Raw genomic sequence first — 18,185 nt, 5'->3', positions numbered from 1 at the left:
AACTCCCACTTCTCTGAGTTTTAATCTCCATAACCCTCAAATTTCTATGACCATACTTTAATAATAGATATGGTAACTAACATATGTATAAGAGGTCTCAGATTCTGTCCAAAGACCCACGGTTCTAGCTCTACCCATAGTCCAGTAACCAAAGCCTCACAGAGACAGGTGGCACACAGCTGTCTAGAGAATGGAGAACTGGGCTCAGTCACAGAAAGTGGGGCAGGGTAGGACTGGACGAGGCCAGGTACTCACCCTCAGGCCGGGCAGGGTCACGGTTGAGCACAGCGTATCGAGGCAGGTCAATACCCTCCTCCTGCAGGATCCGGTACACCTCCCTCCTGTTACCCCCGAATAAATTAGCTGGGAGAGGTGGGGGCAGGTGACGAGGGGAGAGGCTAGGGCTTTCATTCACTCAGGAACTGGGAGACACCCGTCTACACAACTCAAGAGGGTTTGGTACAACAACTCAGCATGTTTGTTTGACTCGGCCCCTCCCAGAGTGGGTTCTCTAAAACAGGCGTGATCTCGGGGCCACCCATCCCAGCAGTCAACAAAAAGCTGTACCTATCCTGGATGTAATACTGCATAGCCAGGTCATTGATAAGAAAAGGGTTTCGAAGCTTGGAGTAAGCAACAGCTTTGTCCAGGGGAAAGCCTGGGATGGAGAGAGGAAATACAGAGGTGGAAGAAAGAGAGAGAAACAGTGAGAAAACAGCGAGAGAGACAGAGAAATGTGTTAAAGCTATTCGTTGCCACTGAGGTCCACAACCTGCCCAACCCAGCACTCATTCTCCTGCCCAACCTCGCAAGTCTAGAAAATCCATCAGGAAAAAAGCAAAACAGAAACTACTTGTAGGGTCTTTCCAGAGACCAACTCTGTCAGAGACCCGAAGAATCTTAGAGCTGCCCTGAGGTTTGAATATGGGCTTTCAACTAACCCCAGCAACGTCTCCAGGACGTAGGAAAAGCAAATCCCTCTGCCGTTCTCCAGCGTCGGGAAGAGAGGACGACTTCTTTATTATTTGACAGTAAGAGCCTCATTTCCCAGTCCAGCATTCCCAACACCACTCCTTCCCAATTTCCTTCACAGACACCGACCTTTGGAGTGGAAGGAGATGAGGCAGTGGCAGGATGGCCAGTTTTCCACAGGTTCATTGAGGATCACGTCTTCTCCCAGGATGATAACAGTCAGGTAGTCAAACCTGCAGAGTCGCTCTAGGATCTGGGTCATTGGCTTGGACTTGGATTTCTTGGTCATGGCACAGATGCCAACAATGATCTGAGGTTCAGGAGGCTACCAGGAGGAAGTGATGTCAGGAACTTAGGAACTTCTCACCTGAACCACCTTTATCAGGGAACACTGACTCATCATGTCCTTAGGGCAGAGTTTCTTGTCAGGACTTTGGACTTAGGGGCTTAAGGTTGTCTCCTAACTCAGGCCTAGATTGGGATTCCTGCAGGGATTCCTCCTGCCACAGTGGGATATGTGTACTCAGGCAGAAGAGTCAGAGAACCAATAATCATGAGACAACAGGATGCGGGCATAAGCATAGCGGCTTCAAGGAGAGGCAGTCTAACCAGTCTCCACTGCCCTTCCATCAAAAGAGGGCGTGTTTATGACAGGGAGTCTAAGCGTTTGGGAAGATTGGGAGGTGGTGTCTCAATCCTATGGAATCTCCACTACGGCACGGGTCCCAACACCAAGTGACATCACGTCCCCTAGTCTTACCACTTCATCCTCCTCATCCTCAAGGAGCTCACCGCCACTCTCTTCTGGCCTCATGCCGAGTCCACGGGTGCCCAGCCCCTCATCTCCAGCTCCGAGGAAGAAGTGGGCTGTGGCACTCTCGCCCTCACTGGCCGGCAGTGACCACATCCCCACCGGAGCACCCACTCATCCCGTCCTGAAATGGAGGGGATCCCCGTTAGCTCAGAATCCAAGTCCCACAGTAGTGGGTGGGGATGGGGGACGGGGAATGAGAAAATAAGAGGAAACTAAGAGAGGAAACAGGAAACAAAGCTACAGTGACAAGGATCAACAGGGAAGGAGGCACGTGGGGTGTGACTGGCAATGACTAAAGATCCCCAGGAGAAAATCAAGGTTTCCCTTTCTCTCCCTGCTCACCCCACCCCCAACCATGAGCCTGGGATGAGAATTAGTGGATTAACCCTTACCGTGCTGGCATGTCCCTGATTCTGCCAGCAGGAAAAATCATTAACTCCAGCAGCAAATGGGAAAGGCAGTTCTTCATGGAGGGCCACTGTTGAGTCCTACCAGAAAAGAAGGAAGGTTAGAATGACATTTCAACTTCAGACTCATTCGAAATCTTCCCAGCACTCCTCTACCTCCCAACGGCAAAAAGCAGAGACATCGCTTTGCCGACAAAGATCAGTAAAGTCAAAGCTATGTTTTTTCCAGGAGTCACATACGGATGTGAGTTGGGCCATAAAGAAAGCTGAGCATCAAAGAATTGATGTTTTTGAATTGTGGTGCTGGAGAAGACTCTTGGGAGTCCCTTGGACTGCAAGGAGATCAAAATAATCAATCCTAGAGGAAATCAACATTCACTGGAAGGACTGATGCTGAAGCTGAAGCATGCCGAAGCTAAGCTCCAATACCTTGGCCACTTGATGCAAAGAGCTGACTCGCTGGAAAAGACCCTGATGCTGGGAAAGACTGAGGGCAGGAGGAGAAGTGGGTGACAGAGGATGAGATCGTTGGATGGCATCTCCAACTCACTGCATATGAATATATGCAATCTCCGGGAGACAGTGAAGGACAGGGAAGCCTGGCATGCTTCAGTCCAGGGGGATCACAAAGAGTCGGAGATGACTTAACGACTGAACAACACAAGAGCAGAGGGATGAGAGAACTCAGTCGCTTTTGCTCTTCACCTCTATCCTCATTCCCACCAAGGACTAACTCAAAAAAACAAACATCGATTGATTGACTGGGGGCACCATATGTTCTAAGCATTGTATCAGAACATTAAAATACCTTTGCCCTGACTTTCCTTCATCTACTTTACCTTAAAATAAAGACACCCAATTCCAGAAAATCTGTTCAAGAAAAAAGGTCTAGTACTAGGTGGGAAATTGAGGATACAGGCATCCATACAACAGGCCCCAACCCATTCTCAAACTGAAATTTCAGTTTTCTCTTTACTGTCATAGGGTACACAGACACAAGGCTGGTCTAGGCCAAGGTCCTTCATAACAGAAGTTACAATGAGAAAAAAAAAAATCCTACCTAGAGCCATTATCAGTGAGAATATTTTTTAAAAATTATTTTATTTATCTATTTTTGGCTGTGTTGGGTCTTCCTTCCGTCCTGTGAGGCGAGTAGGGGCTACTCTCTAGTTGCAGTTCGAGCTTCTCATTGCAAAGGCTTTTCTTGTCGTGGGGCATGGGCTCTAGGGCACAAGGGCTTCAGTAGCTGCAGCATGTGGGCTCTGTGGGTGCAGTTCCTGGGCTCCAGAGCACAAGTTCAGTTGTAATGGGCGGGCTTTGTTGCTCTGTGGCATGTGGGATCTTCCCAGATCAGGGATCGAACCCGTGTCTCCTGCATTGGCAGGCAGATTCTTTGCCAATGAGCCACCTGGGAAGCTCTGGTAGTATCTTAAGATTTAAAATTGAATTAGAACAACCTAGAAGTTCCACTTTTGTACACATATAGAAGTAGTGGTTCTTAACTAACTGTGATTATACTGTACAAGAAACAACTGTCAGGAGACACTTTTGGTTATCACAACTCGGCAGGTGCTACTGGCATCCACTGAGTAGAGGCCAAGGCCAAGGATGCTGCTAAATATTCTAAAAGGCATAGCATATACCTCCACAACAAAGAACTGTCCAGTCCAAAATGTGAGTGGTGCTGAGGCTGAGAAACCCCCTGTAGAGAAATTGTCCCATGTAAGAAGACATGTGCAAGAATATTCATAACCTATTGTTGGCAGAGGTAAAACCTAAGAACAATTCAGACGTCACAAGTTAAAGAATGATAAATATAATGTAGTACATACAAATGGTTGACTAATAGCAATTATTAAAAATGAATCAGGGGCAGGGTTCCCTGGTGGTCTAGTGGTTAAGAATTCATCTGCCAAAGCATGACTGACTTGGGTTCAATCCCTAATCCAGGAAGATCCCACGTGACTCAGAGCAGCTGAGCCTGTGGGCCACAACTATTGAGCCCGTGCTCTGGAGTCTGGGAACCGCAACTACTGAGCCCCTGGGCCACAACTGCTGAAGCCCGTGTGCCGTAGAACCTGTGTTGTGAAACAAGAGAAGCCACCACACTGCAACTGGAGACTAGCTCCCACTCTCCACAAGTAGAGAAAAGCAAAGAAAACCCAGCACTGCTCCCCCCAAAAAAGAGAGAATTAGGGGATAAATTAGGAGCTTTAAGATTAAGATATACACACTGATATATATCAGACAACTAAACGACAAGAACCAACTGCATAGTACAGGGAACTACACTCAATATCTTGTAATAATCTGTAATGAAGGGACTTTCCTGGTGGGTCAGTGCCTAAGACTCTGTGCTCCCAATGCAAGTAGCCCAGGATTGATCCCTGGTCAGGGAACTAGAGCCCACATGCCACAACTAAAGATTCCGAGTACTGCAAGTAAGACCTGGTGAACCCAAAAAACAAACAAACAAGCAAACCTATAATGGAAAAGAATCTGAAAAAAGTATACATATGTGTGTGTGTATATATATATATATATATATATATGGATCATTTTGCTGTATACCTGAAACCACACGACATTGTAAATTAACTATCCTTCAATTTTTAAAAAATGAGTCAAAGCTATATAAAACATGAATAGGTTCCAAATGCAAACTGCAGAAATATACATGAAGGACAATTCTACTTGTACAAATAAAAATACTCCAAATGTTTATGACTGCATACATAATTAGACACATCTGTTAACACTAGATCGTGGGAATACAAGTACCTGTTATTCTTTTCTCCCAAAATGAAATTGAGTCATATCAGCAATTTTTGACATTCTGCAAAAGTTCTCAGAAATAGTGACCAATGGATCTAATGAAAGTCACAAGCTCTGTAAGTAAATGGAATGATTTAGTCTTACAGACTTGTACAGTAGTTCTCAATTAATTCCTTTCTGTATTTTTATTTTAAATCCTTACACTTCAAGTGAACTCTGAAGCTTTGATTAGAAAGTCACGGCTAATCTTTATACAGATCTTGACCTTTCTAGTCTCTCAGTTCAGTTCAGTTCAGTGGCTCAGTCGTGTCCGACTCTTTGCGACCCCATGAATCACAGCATGCCAGGCCTTACTGTCCATCACCAACTCCCAGAGTTCACTCAAACTCATGTCCATCGAGTCAGTGATGCCATCCAGCCACCTCATTCTCTGTCATCCCCGTCTCCTCCCGCCCCCAATCCCTCCCAGCATCAGAGTCTTTTCCAGTGAGTCAACTCGTCGCATGAGGTGGCCAAAGCATTGGCGCTCCAGCTTCTCTCTGTTGTTCCACAACCAGACCACGCTCTCCTTAGACTTGACATTTCCGGCTGTGCGCCACAGGTCTCACACATACACACCCCTCCTGATGACAGGCTATTTCTTTGAATTCCTTTCCAGTGACCTGACCCAGTTTCCATGACTTGTGACATTCTCCAGGTGCCCGCACAGTTTAAGCAAGCCAAAGTCTGTGGCAGGCTTTATCCTTTCTCTGAAGCAGGAGCTTTTCCTATGTCTAAGATTCCTCACCCTTCACGCTTTCTGCCACTAAGCCCTTCCTGGTTTGCCACTGAATGTACACTATTACATTCTTGAAATTCTATTTTAACTCTATAACAGGAGATGATAATAGAATAGCAAAGGAAAATGTGTTCACAAATGTGGAGCTGAAGGAACATGAAAGGTCTAAATTCATAGTTAACAAAGCAGAAATAGAAGCCTGACAGAAATAGCTATGAAATAAGCCAGGATTTATTTAGATGTACCTCTGGGAGAAGCTGGTCTTTAACGTCGTGTTCCAACAGCCATGGCCGGTTGCTGTGCTCTTCTCCCCTTCCTCCTCCCTCCTTTCAAATACTTTGTTGCAAAAGAAAACTTCAGACTCTACAGTCTGCTAAAGGGCAAGTCTTACTGGGGCCTGAATCAATGTGGAAGGGAGCTAGGGAGGGAGGAGACAGTATGTAAGGATAGGGAGGGGCAGGGGCACAATCTCCTCAAGAACATCTATGTTAAATTGGTTCTAGAGAAGGGATGTGGTTTCCCTGGTGGCTCAGGTATTGAAGAATCTGCCTGCAACACAGAAGACCCAGGTTTTAAGAGAGGGGATAGAAGGGAGGGTGCTGTGCTATGCTTAGTCGCTTCTGACTCTTTGTGACCCCATGGACTGTAGCCCGCCAGGCTCCTCTGTCCGTGGAATTCTCCAGGCAAGAATACTGGAGTGGATACCCTATCCCATCTCCAGGGGATCTTCCTGCATTGCAGGCAGATTCTCTACCAGCTGACCTACCAGGGAAGCCCAGAAGGGAGGGTAGGTGGTTTAGTCAAGTCGTATCCGACTCTTGCGACCCCATTGTAGCCTGCCAGGCTTCTCTGTCCATGGGATTTGCCAGGCAAGAATACTGGAGTGGATTGACATTTCCTTCTCCAGGGGATCTTCCCGACCCAGGAATTGAACCCTGCATGGCAGGCAGATTATTTACCGACTGAGGGAGGGTAAATTGTGTTAATTTCTTTCTACCTTAGAATTTAGGGCTGCTTGCTTAGTCCTCTAATTTCTTTAACCACCATGCACTTGTTGCAGGGCCCCATTAGTGGTGAAAGAGAAACGTCAGTACAGAGTCCAGGCAGAAATATTTCCAACACAGTTAAACCTCCTCAGACCATCAACACGGTCTCCTTCAACAGTGGACCCCTTAGCTCCTACTTGATGCAGTTCTTTTTTGTTCGGTTGTTTTTTTGGTTTGTTTGTTTTGGATGCAGACTTGAATGATTCATACATACCCTTTTTCTGCCACCGATGAAATGTGCTGATGCCCTTGTTCTCCCTATCAGCTCCCTCATATCGCTTCCTTTTCCCTACTTGTTAAAATGACTCTTCCTCGACTCCCTGAACTACCGCTCTCTCCTCCCTCCCTGAGCAACTGATCCGATGAACAATCCGCCTAACCCTCTCCCTCACTGCCTCCCCAGCCTTAGGTAGTCGTTCAAACCCCGATGAGTCACCGCACTTGGTAACAGATTTACTTGGAGCCCTCAGTGCTTTCCACCCCCCAGCCCCACAGGCTGTCTGCGGGCCACTCTTTCCCCACCCGGCCGCCCACCAGCTCACCTCTCCCCTCCCTACCACAGCCCCCTTCCTCCAGCCGACTCCACTCCCACCTCGCCTCACGCGGACCTGCCCATCCTGACCCTCTCCCGTGCAGACGCCCTGGCTCGGCAGGACCCCTCTTCGCCCCGCAGACCTCGCGCGCCCGTCTCCTCGCTCGCGGACCCCCGTCCCCCGCTGTCTCCTCACCCCGCTCCCGGTCCCGATTCCCACCGCCCATCCTGACTCCTCCAGCCTTTGCCCGCCCCCGCCTTCCCCGCCTCACTCTCCCGTGGCTGACATTGAGGCCTCTCCGCTGCCTCCCTTCCCAGCGCGGCCCCCCAGCCACCACCAACCAGGGCCCTCGGCACCAGCGGAGCCCACTCCAGCCAGCCCACCCCCTCAGATACCGCCCCCAGCCCCCAGCCACTCCCCCAACGCCCCGGGCCCTCACTCACCCGCCTCCCTGCGCTCGCGCAGCCGAACCTGCCGGCAGCGACACCTGACAGCGGCCCAATCAAAGCTCAACTTCTCTTCGGTGCCACCAATCAGCGGAGGGCGCGCACCGGCTGCGGAGTCAGGCTGCGTTGGCCGGCGCTTCTGCGCGGAGGCGGGTGGCCTCTAGTGGCTCTAGGGAGGAAGTGCAACCTGACGTTCTTTCTCCGATTTCTAACTGCGTCGCCACAGTCCATATGCTTGGTCTAGACAGATTTTCCAGTGACATCAAGTGGGGGGTGCGGAAGCAAGATGCAGATAAAAAGGCAGAGTCTGTTGCCATTGCACCTCCTTGAGGACAAAACCAGGTCTTCTGTTTGTCTTGTAAAATAAAACGGGATATGATAGATGTTGTGGTTATTGTTCGGTTGCCCAGTCGTGTCCGACTCTTTGTGACCCCATGGACTGCAGCATGCCAGGTCTCCCTGTCCCTCACCATCTCCGGGAGTTTGCCCAAGTTCATGTCCATTGCATAGGTGATGCCCTCCACATCTCATTCTCTGACGCCCTCTTCTCCTTCTGCCTTCAGTTTTTCCCAGCATCAGGGACTTTTTCAGTGAGTTGTCTGTTAGCATCAGATGACCAAAATATGGGAGCTTCAGCTTCAGCATCAGTCCTTCCAGTGAATATTCAGGGTTGATCTCCCTTAAGATTGACTGGTTTGATCTCCTTACTGTCCAAGGGACTTTCAGGAGTCCTCCAGCACCACAGTTCAAAGGCATCAATTCTTTGGTGTTCTGCCTTCTTTATGGTGCAGCTGTCACAACCATATGCGACCACTGGGAAGACCATAGCCTTTACTATATGGACTTTTGTCAGCAGTGTAATGTCTCTGCTTTTCAACACACTAGGGATCCAATAAATGTACTTTGCAAATGTTAACAGAAGAGTGAAAGTGGTTCTGGAGACAAAAACAGAGACAGAAACAAATCAGAAATTTAAGAGATGGAAGAGAGACTTATTTATGAAGGAGACAATAAAATGTACAGGCTTGGAAGTCTGAACAAGTTGATTCCTATCTCCACACATTGGTTGCTCTCTTGCCTTTGATAGCTGTGCAGCCTTGGACAAGTCACTGAATTTCCCTCAACCTTTCTTTTCTCATTTGTGAGAGAGTAGGACTGGAAACTCTAACTCACGGGGTACTGATTATATGAAAACCTTTTGCATGTGTTTGTATTATTATCTTTGTATCCTCACTCAGGTTTCCCTGGTCAAGACAATTCCAAATTCTTTTACGAAGCAAGTTTGTGTGCCCGAAGCTCTGTGAGGCCAAACTGAAAGGCCAGGGATTGGAACAGAGAAAGGTTTATTGCAAGGCCAAGCAAAGAGAACCCATGCCCCCAAACCCCAAACGCTTCGAAAGTTTTTGGGGAAAAGTTTTTATAGGCAAAATTCTAGGTGAGGGCTGCAGGTACGTTAATTTCCTCTGATTGGTGAGTGGTGAGGTAATAGGGCGGTGTTCCAGGAATCTGTTATTCAGCCTGAAGTTACCATCTTCCACCTGGGGGCGGGGTTGGGAGGTGGCTCGTGTGTGTACTCAGTCACTCAGTTGTGTCCAATTCTTCGCAACCCCATGGACTGTAGCCCGCCCGCCAGGCTCCTCTCTGTCCGTGGGATTTTCCTGGCACGAATACTGGGGTGGGTTGCCATTTCCTCCTCCAGGAGATCTTCCCAACCAGGGAAGGTCAAGCCCATGTCTCCTGCATTGGCAGGCAGATTCATTGAGTCCAGTGTAATCAACTTGCCACTAGGTAACTGGCAAGGGAGGAGGCTTTGTTCCTGTAGAACTAAGCATATTGTTATGTATATTCCTTTAGGAGGAACCAGGATCCTACTTTAACTGCTGCACTATAGCTTATATAAATATATATATAATTTTTAAAAATTTATTTGGCTGTGCTGGGTCTTCGTTGCTACGTGGGCTTTTCTCTAGTTGTGGCCAGCAGGGGTTACTCTAGTTGCAGTGTGCAGGCTTCTCATTGTGGTGACCTCTCTTGTTGTGGGGTCACCAGGGAATGGTGGCTCAGCAGTAAAGAATCCAATGAGGGTTTGATCCCTGGGTCAGGAAGATGCTCTGGAGGAGGAAATGGCAACCCACTCCAGTATTCTTTCCTGGGAAATCCTATGGACAAAGGAGCCTGACAGGTTACAGGTTACATGGGGTTGTATCTAAGGGTCAGATACGACTTAGCGACTAAACCCACCCCTACCACCTTTTGCTGCAGAGCATAGGCTTTGGAGCCTCTGGGCTTCAGTAGTTGCAGCTCCTGGGCTTAGTTGTCCCACAGCATGTGGAATCTTCCCAGACCAGGGATCGGATCGTCCACCTGGGGGATGGGAACTCCCACCCATGTCTCCTGCATGGGCAGGCAGATTCTTTACCACTGAGCCACCAGGGAAGCCCCTGTGAAACAGAAGGGAAGGAGGCAGGGCACAACATTTAAAGAATGACATAGCCTGAGGGCACAGCATAAACTGATTAGAATCAACTGAGATGATGGCTCTGAGACCTAGACCTTGATCCTCAGTATACACTCCCTCATTGTAACACATCAGCAAGCTAAATGACACACCCAGAGGTGCCATGACAGTTCCAAGGTCAACCATCAAAGATCAAAAGTGGGTGGTAGCCCAATGACTGGAAAGAGTTGGAATAATCCTCTCATTCATTAGCCTTTGAAATTACCCAGCCCATAAAGGCTAACTGGGGTGGTGGGGCTCCCCTCATGGCTCAGATGGTAAAGAATCAGCCTGCAGTGCGGTAGACCTGGGTTGGATCCCTGGGTTGGGAAGATCCCCTGGAGAAGGGAATGGCTACCCACTCCAGTATTCTTGCCTGGAGAATTCCATGGACAGATGATCCTGGCAGGCTGCAGTCCAAGGGGTCGCAAAGATTCAACACAACTGAGTGACTTAAAAACTAATCACACTACATTTTGAGGCTTCACTCACCCTCTTCCGATGGCCCACACTGAGTGGACTGTGTTTCTTTCTGAATAAATCCACTTCTTACTTATCACTTTGTCTCTCACTGAATTCTTTCTGCAATGGACATCAAGAACCTGAGCCTCGTTAAGTGCTGAAACTGGGTCTGTGACCTCAGTTGGAAGACCATGGATTTTGGCTGGATTTGGGTCCCGGCCATGTGGGTTCAAGTCCCAGACTGGCTTTTGGCTAAGTTTGAGTCCTGGTACATGAGTTCAAGTCCCAATCGGAGGTAAACTGTTTCACCTGCACTATAGTTTTTTATTGTTCCTCCTTTGTTTCTGCTTCCCCTGCCTTCCTTGACTAGCAACTATTTGGATCTACCCTTTGGAACCCAGGGAAGTTCTTGGGGGCTGAAGCTTATTTCCAACAATCAAGAAACGGGAGACACAGTAAGACTTCCATGCCCAGGACCCCTACCCCAGGTCCTGCTTGGTCTAACCTCTTTATGAGTATACACGTACCCATAGCTTAAAAATTCACCAACTTTGCCGTTTGGGGAGACACTGCTTTGGGAGAGATCCCCAGGGCTCCACTTACTTGCAGCAAGTAATAACAAGTCCTTCCTTCTTCTGTTCTTTACCTTGGTTGTGTCTAATGGCTTGATACCCACCAAAAGGTGAACCCAGTTTTCAGGTAACACAACTGCAGAACTCCATCTAGTCCTGATAATTACTCTCTTAGCAGGAGAAGGAATTGATGGACCGAGAACAGAGGTGATTAGCTTCTAAGGATACCCACAGATGAGGAAGGCAGGAAAATGAGCACTAGGGAAGCCTGAGGGGAATGAATGAAATGAGAATAAAAGGATGGAATGGGGTCTCATCAGTGAGGCCAGAGGACAAGGTGAAGGGGATTTCTCTTTCTCGAAAATTCTCTTAAGATGAACAAACTTCTTACGGTCTTATGGGTCCATCAAGATAGCTGAAAGACTGAACTAATGCCCCCATGCCTACCCCACCTTAACTGAACCTCCATACTGAAGCTCACATCTCTATTTCAGCTCCAAGCATTCATTCTCCTTCTGCCAGGACAAAGGTCAAGTCACACCCAAGTCACACTTGGAGATCAGGAACCAAACCCTCTCAAATCTGAATAGGCACCATGTGAGAAGAGAGGAGGAGAAGGGACCAGGAGGAAGGCAGAGATTCCTTGGTGACCCTTTGCCCTTGGACACCCCTCCTCCTTACACTCTGGATTAAACAGCATTAGGGAGCCAAGAGAGGAAACATGTGTGGTGGTTAGAGACCTGTGCCTGCCTGTTCCCTTCCTACACCACACCCTTCACCTCACCTTACACTCCCCTTCAGCTCAGGAACTGGGAGCTACAGAGAGGAGGGGAGAAGGAGGAGGAGGAAACAAAATTCCCTGCCCAACTCCGGCCCCACGCCCAGCACAGACAGCAGGTAGGCAAGCCTGCCGAGAATACTCAGAGGGAGTCCTGTGATCAGCAAATAGGTCCGAGCCTGGAAAATTCGCTGAGAAGAGATCAAAGGTGAAGTAAGAGATGGAGAGGAGGATGGAGGAGGGGGGAAAAGTGGGGGATCCTGAGAAGCGGAGGAAGGGCACAGCAGGGCTTTAGACTTGGGGGCAAGGCGGGGTGGGGTGGGGAAACAGCACAGATGGAGTAAGAGTTCGTGTTTCCCTGCTGTCTCTCAGGGAACCTTTCCGTAACCTTGTAAGGAGACTTGCACAGGTGTGACAGGGAGGAGCCTTGGTGCTCTTCCTGGTTCTAAGGAAAAGGTGACCTTGAGCCAGCGGACTGGCTTTCTCAGTGTCTGCCCGTGTGCTTTCTCTGTGTGTCTTCCCCTGGTATCTGTTTATGCCACGGGTTCCCCGAGGCCGCCTCCCCTGTGGAGACAGAGAGGTTGCAGGGGCAGGCCGAAAAAAAACGAAAGCAGGTTGGGCAATGTCACCCTCTTCCACCCAACGGGGCGACGAACAGGGGTTTCCGATGCAACCGAGAGGCTTAGGGGAAGGGTGTTAGGGTTTCGCCGGTCCCCTTGGGTGCTGTCCTCCACTTGGTGCTGAAATCTGGGCGGCCTCACCTCAGGTGGGCCCATTCCCGGGCCAAGGCTGCAAATCGCCAGTCTCCCTAATCTACCTGGGGGGGTGGTGCCTACCTCTGCCCCCGCACACCTAGCGCGGTGGCAGGCGGGAAGGCGGGGCCTGCACGAGCCCCACCCCTGGAGACTGCGGCGCTGCCTTCTCCTGCGCCCGCCTGCCGCTAGCTCATTGCGCCTCTCCTGCAGTCTGATCGGCACCGGCTTTCACTCCCGCTCCAGCCTCCACTCCAGCCCCCATTTCGGCTCCAGCCTCGCACTCAGCTCCGGCTCTCAGCCTGTCTGCATCGCCCCCATCCTCCCGGTTCCTGCCCTGAGCCAGCAACTCCTGCCCTGAGATTCCGTAGGCAGACCCTCAAGCCATGGCTGGTCCCTTCTCTCGTCTGCTGTCTGCCCGCCCCGGGCTCCGGCTCCTGGCTTTGGCTGGAGCTGGGTCTCTCGCCGCTGGGTTTCTGCTCCGATCGGAACCTGTTCGAGCCGCCAGTGAACGACGGAGGCTGTATCCCCCGAGGTATCAGTGTCTCAGGCTCTCCGGGGGGGGGGGAGGGGGGAGAGGTCGGGCAGGTGGTGATAGGGGTGGAGAGGAGAATCTGGGCAATAGAGCAGGGGTATAATCACGAAGGTTCTGGAGTGGGGCGCTGTGCAGTCTGGAAACCTCACTGGGGTGGCGGTGGGGGGAGGCCAAAACCGTAAGATGAAAGCATTCCTGGGGACTTGGAACCCGCAGTTCCCGCCCCCAAGGCCAGCTCCGGCCCTGCGAGTTCTGGCTGCACCTACTCTGCTCAAATTCCTAATTGAGAGACCAGGAACTATCCTTTCCGCTCTCCTCCATCTCCCTTTCCTGCTGTTCTCTCCGGTTTCCTGAATTCCCCTCCTTAGTCTTTCCCCTCCCCCACCCCTAATGCTGCTTCCATGGGAGAAAAGAACGGAGCAGATATGGGAGAACTGAGCCTCCAGCCAGAGGAAGCTAGAACTCTTGGGAAATAATAGATCCTGAAAGTCCCTAATGAGATTACCAAGGTTTAGCCCCGCTCTAGCCTCCCCTCCTCCCAAGGAGCAAAGCCAGGCATGCTCCCAGCTGAGTGCACTGGGTCCAGTCCCCTTGTGCCCTCCCTCCATGGTTACTGGGTACCCCCTCCCTAGTGCTGAGTACCCAGACCTCCGAAAGCACAACAACTGCATGGCCAGTCACCTGACCCCAGCAGTCTATGCCCGGCTCTGCGACAAGACCACACCCACTGGCTGGACGCTAGATCAGTGTATCCAGACTGGCGTGGACAACCCTGGCCACCCCTTCATCAAGACTGTGGGCATGGTAGCTGGTGATGAGGAGACCTATGAGGTAGGGGGCCCCAGAGTTTTCCGGTAAAACCCTGTTCATCTTCCCAGCAATCCCAGTTCCTTCCCCCTGAAGCCCCTCACTTTCCCTTAAGACTGGACCATCCATACTCGTGTTTTCCGACCCGGTGAAATCAATCCACAAGGAAAGCTTAGGAAGGGGTTCCCTCTCCTTAACCACCTTCTCTCTCTCAACTCCCCGTCAGGTATTTGCTGAGCTGTTTGACCCTGTGATCCAAGAGCGACACAATGGATATGACCCCCGAACGATGAAACATACCACCGACCTGGATGCCAGCAAGGTAGATCAGATATCCCACTTCTGATTTCCATTGCAACATACTGTTTTCTCCAGCCCCTTTCAACCATAATTATTCCCTGACTCATAGTCATTATACTGCTGAGATTTCAAGTCTCAGTGGGGGGAAAGAGTTGCATGTTAAGGAGCAGTCGCTGTGGAGAGGAGCCGGCGTTGAGAATGCCCACACCCCAAGGTGGGCAGTGTTGGGGAGGGTTCACAATGAATGCCCCTTCAGTTGGCGTGCTTGCCCAATGGGCTGTCCTTCCAGTGCAGGCAATGAAGACCCCTTAGTCCCTGTGGTCTCTCCTTCCCAAGGCCCTCAGCTCCCATCCATATTGTTTCTGTGACTTACCTTAATTTCTACTATTCCCCAGATCCGTTCTGGCTACTTTGATGAGAGGTATGTATTGTCCTCGAGAGTCAGAACTGGTCGAAGTATCCGGGGACTCAGCCTGCCTCCAGCCTGTACTCGGGCAGAGCGACGAGAAGTGGAACGTGTCGTCGTGGATGCGCTGAGTGGCCTGAAGGGTGACCTGGCTGGACGCTACTATCGGCTCAGTGAGATGACAGAGGCCGAGCAGCAGCAGCTAATTGATGTGAGAGGCTTTGAGAGGGAGCTGGGCAGGAGGGGCAAATGGAAAGACAAGAGAGTCAAGGGAGGCTGGGCCAGATGAAGTAGATGGGCTCTGAGAAGCCGGGGGCTACTGTGTAGATTCTTAACCCAAGTCCCTTTAACCCTCCTCAGGACCACTTCCTGTTTGATAAGCCTGTATCCCCATTATTGACCGCAGCAGGAATGGCTCGAGACTGGCCAGATGCGCGTGGAATCTGGTATGAGGCTTAGCTTACCCCAGGCTCCTGTGAGTGCCCCTTTTTTCACTATCTCTCCCTTGCCCTGCCTCTTAATTCCAATCCCTCCCTCTCTCCTGCCTTCAGGCACAACAACGAAAAGAGCTTCTTGATCTGGGTGAATGAGGAGGATCATACACGGGTCATCTCCATGGAGAAGGGTGGCAACATGAAGAAAGTGTTTGAAAGATTCTGCCGAGGCCTCAAAGAGGTTGGAGAAGAATGTATAAGGGACCTAGGTGGGAGGACTCAAGGAAGAAGCAAAGACTAGAATAGGTAGATGGAGGATATAATTCACCAACCAACCCAGGACACTTTTCATAGTGAAAGAGATTACCACCAATCGCTCTAGTAGGACAATAGGGATAAATCAGAACTGTCCAGGGTATATGGTCCTGGTATATATGGACCAGATATACATAAACCTGGGTATATGGTCATCCTAAGAATAGGAAGAGAGAAAGAATGTCAGGAATCCAAGGAAGTAAATAAAGCAGTTGCCAAATAATGCAAAGAAGGAATTGAGGTGGTGAGTCAGTGCCTGGGGGGGGTGTTGTGGGATGTGCAGATATAAGGGGAAGGTTTAAGCTTGGACGGATATGGGGAGTGAGGGGTTGGTATGTTTGTGATTCTCATGTAACCACCCGTTTCTGAGCCAAGGTAGGCCTTTACTCTAGATTCTGTCATTCTTACTAAAGTAGCATGTCTGGATTCTAAGCTGAATGGGAGGGAAAACAGGGAAGCTGGAGGATGGAATGGTGCAAGTTCCAGACTATGTGGCTCTACATGAGGGTGGAACTGAATCCTCAGTCCTATAGGAATTAGGTCTCCATATTCGAGTCTAGATTAGAAATTTCCATGAATCCAATCCTTATCGTATGGTCTCATATACAGTTCTGTTTTGGACTTGGAAAGAACTCTCCTTTTAGAATCTTAGCTGGGAGGTTCCTATTATTTTTAGCAGGTAATAGGTAACATATCTTGACTTTGGTAACATATCTTTGAGCCACTGAAGTGGGTAGGGAAGTACTTTTTATATGTCTAAGTATTGTCATCTGTAAAACTGGGGTAAGAAGACTTCCTACATTTAAGTGGTGGGGATTAAGTGAGATAACGCATATAAAGTGTGTGGCCCATAGTAAATGTTCACAAGTGTTAGCTGCTGTTATTATTCTAGATGGAAGGATTTCCTCTTGTTCAGCATTATAATATCCCCCATGCCGTGGTTCTTTCTGAACTATGAACAGGGTCCCCCTTAGGTTACGTAGTGGTCTTCACAAATATTACCCTGGCAGGTCTCCAGTCTGTTCAACTCTGGTAGTCATCTTCATGATTGGGATGTTTAAGTGGAACAAAAACATGCTTCCCACACTCCTCCCCCACCCTCCACAAGTATGAGTCCAGCTCTTCTGCTCCATTTTCACCTTTCTGCTTTCTCTTTTTCCACAGCTTACAGGCTCTCTTGCCTCTTCCTGTTGCAAAGCCTACACCCTCATTTTCTGGCTGAAAGAATTCTTCCAAGCTCTAGCTCATTAGCAAAGTAAAGATGTCAATGCATGCAGAACTCCCTGAATAATCAATCCTTTCTCAGTTCAGTTTACCACCTCCGTTCATCTCCCTAGATCATCCTTAGCACATCATTCCCTGAAGTTTCTCTTCTTCCACACAGGATATTTTTGCACAATCTCATCATGATGGGCTTGCAACATCAAAAATATCTTTTATGCATGATAATAATGAGCCATTTCCACCAAAATAAAAGCAGTGTCATCCTTTCACATCCCAAATCTTTGGTTCTAGACATTTCTAGAGCTCCTTTGGGTCCAGCTAAGGGAGGGTTTGCACAGCCCTGACATGTCACTAACAGAGCCTTTGTGCATGCAGGTGGAGCGGCTGATCCAGGAGCGTGGCTGGGAGTTCATGTGGAATGAGCGTCTGGGATACATCTTGACCTGTCCGTCTAACCTGGGCACTGGACTTCGGGCAGGAGTGCACATCAAACTGCCCCTGCTGAGCAAAGTAAAGGAGCTGTGGGCCTAGAGAGGGGTGTGAGGGAGGAAGCGGCCATGTGGGGTAGGAGAGGTGGTGTGCGCTTTGGAAAGGGGTAGGCATTGTGGCTCAAGAATCAAGAGAAAGAGCTCTGGGCAGGTTTGGGGCTCTTTCGGGTAGGACCAGTCTTGGCCCCTATTGACCCTACCCCAAATCTCTATCTCCCCTCTAGGATAGCCGCTTCCCAAAGATCCTCGAGAACCTACGACTCCAAAAACGTGGAACTGGAGGAGTGGACACAGCTGCCACAGGCAGTGTCTTTGATATCTCTAATTTGGACCGATTGGGCAAGTCAGAGGTGAGATTCTCAGGGATTATGGATAGGCCTGTGGGGGGTGATCTGACGAGTGAGCCTCAAGAATGTAACAGAATCTGAAATGAAACTCAGGTTGAGTGTGGAAAACTGGCAATGCGTTCCCAGAGCAGGCAAATCAGTGCTAAAGAGAATCAGGTTGTGGGAAGCAGAGATCAAGGGTCAGTATCATCCAGGTGGAGCTGGTGCAGCTGGTCATCGATGGAGTAAACTACCTGATTGACTGTGAACGGCGTCTGGAGAGAGGCCAGGATATCCGCATCCCTCCACCTCTCCCCAACAAGCATTAACTCCTGTCCCCAGTGGATGATTCAAGACTCCCAGGACCTCTGCCATTCTAATGGCAGCCCATTCTTTTTGCCCTGGGTGCCACCATCAACCCACACCCCCTGTCCTAGTAAAGGCTCCATGCTATGCTTCAGTTGTCTGTGTTATTTCTAATGGTGGGATGAGGAGGAACTAGCTTCCAGGAGAAAAAA

General features: G+C 49.6%; 2 protein-coding genes across 5 annotated transcripts in view; one reads left to right on the top strand and one right to left on the bottom strand.

Annotated features, from left to right (window-relative positions):
* The window catches only part of PPIP5K1 (diphosphoinositol pentakisphosphate kinase 1), a 41,782-nt gene extending 33,946 nt beyond the window's left edge, over nucleotides 1–7,836 (bottom strand). The window contains 6 exon segments of the mRNA XM_055418339.2: nucleotides 256–341; nucleotides 568–658; nucleotides 1,102–1,297; nucleotides 1,733–1,907; nucleotides 2,179–2,274; nucleotides 7,769–7,836. Of these exon segments, the coding sequence (XP_055274314.2) occupies nucleotides 256–341; nucleotides 568–658; nucleotides 1,102–1,297; nucleotides 1,733–1,879 (520 nt within the window). The 5' untranslated portion in view covers nucleotides 1,880–1,907; nucleotides 2,179–2,274; nucleotides 7,769–7,836.
* Nucleotides 7,837–12,147: 4,311 nt separating this feature from the next.
* CKMT1A (creatine kinase, mitochondrial 1A) lies at nucleotides 12,148–18,127 on the top strand. 4 transcript variants are annotated; one of them, XM_055418357.2, is made up of 10 exons: nucleotides 12,148–12,288; nucleotides 13,046–13,367; nucleotides 14,000–14,198; nucleotides 14,401–14,496; nucleotides 14,870–15,091; nucleotides 15,241–15,326; nucleotides 15,432–15,555; nucleotides 17,229–17,363; nucleotides 17,566–17,691; nucleotides 17,883–18,127. In XM_055418357.2, exons 2-10 carry the CDS (start codon nucleotides 13,219–13,221, stop codon nucleotides 17,994–17,996), a joined length of 1,251 nt encoding a protein of 416 aa, XP_055274332.2. In that variant the 5' UTR covers nucleotides 12,148–12,288; nucleotides 13,046–13,218; the 3' UTR covers nucleotides 17,997–18,127. The 4 variants fall into 4 exon arrangements, with proteins under 4 accessions (XP_055274332.2, XP_055274333.2, XP_055274336.2 ...); XM_055418358.2 differs by having other exon boundaries at nucleotides 12,149–12,288; nucleotides 13,079–13,367; XM_055418361.2 differs by having other exon boundaries at nucleotides 12,180–12,199.
* Nucleotides 18,128–18,185: the final 58 nt, after the last annotated feature.

This window comes from Moschus berezovskii, chromosome 21, assembly GCF_049115385.1.
Source record: "Moschus berezovskii isolate FMDL1 chromosome 21, NW_MosBer_1.0, whole genome shotgun sequence".
NCBI classification, from domain to species: domain Eukaryota; kingdom Metazoa; phylum Chordata; class Mammalia; order Artiodactyla; family Moschidae; genus Moschus; species Moschus berezovskii.
Note: the sequence above shows the minus strand (reverse complement) of the source record. Positions and strands in the feature narration are given on the sequence as shown.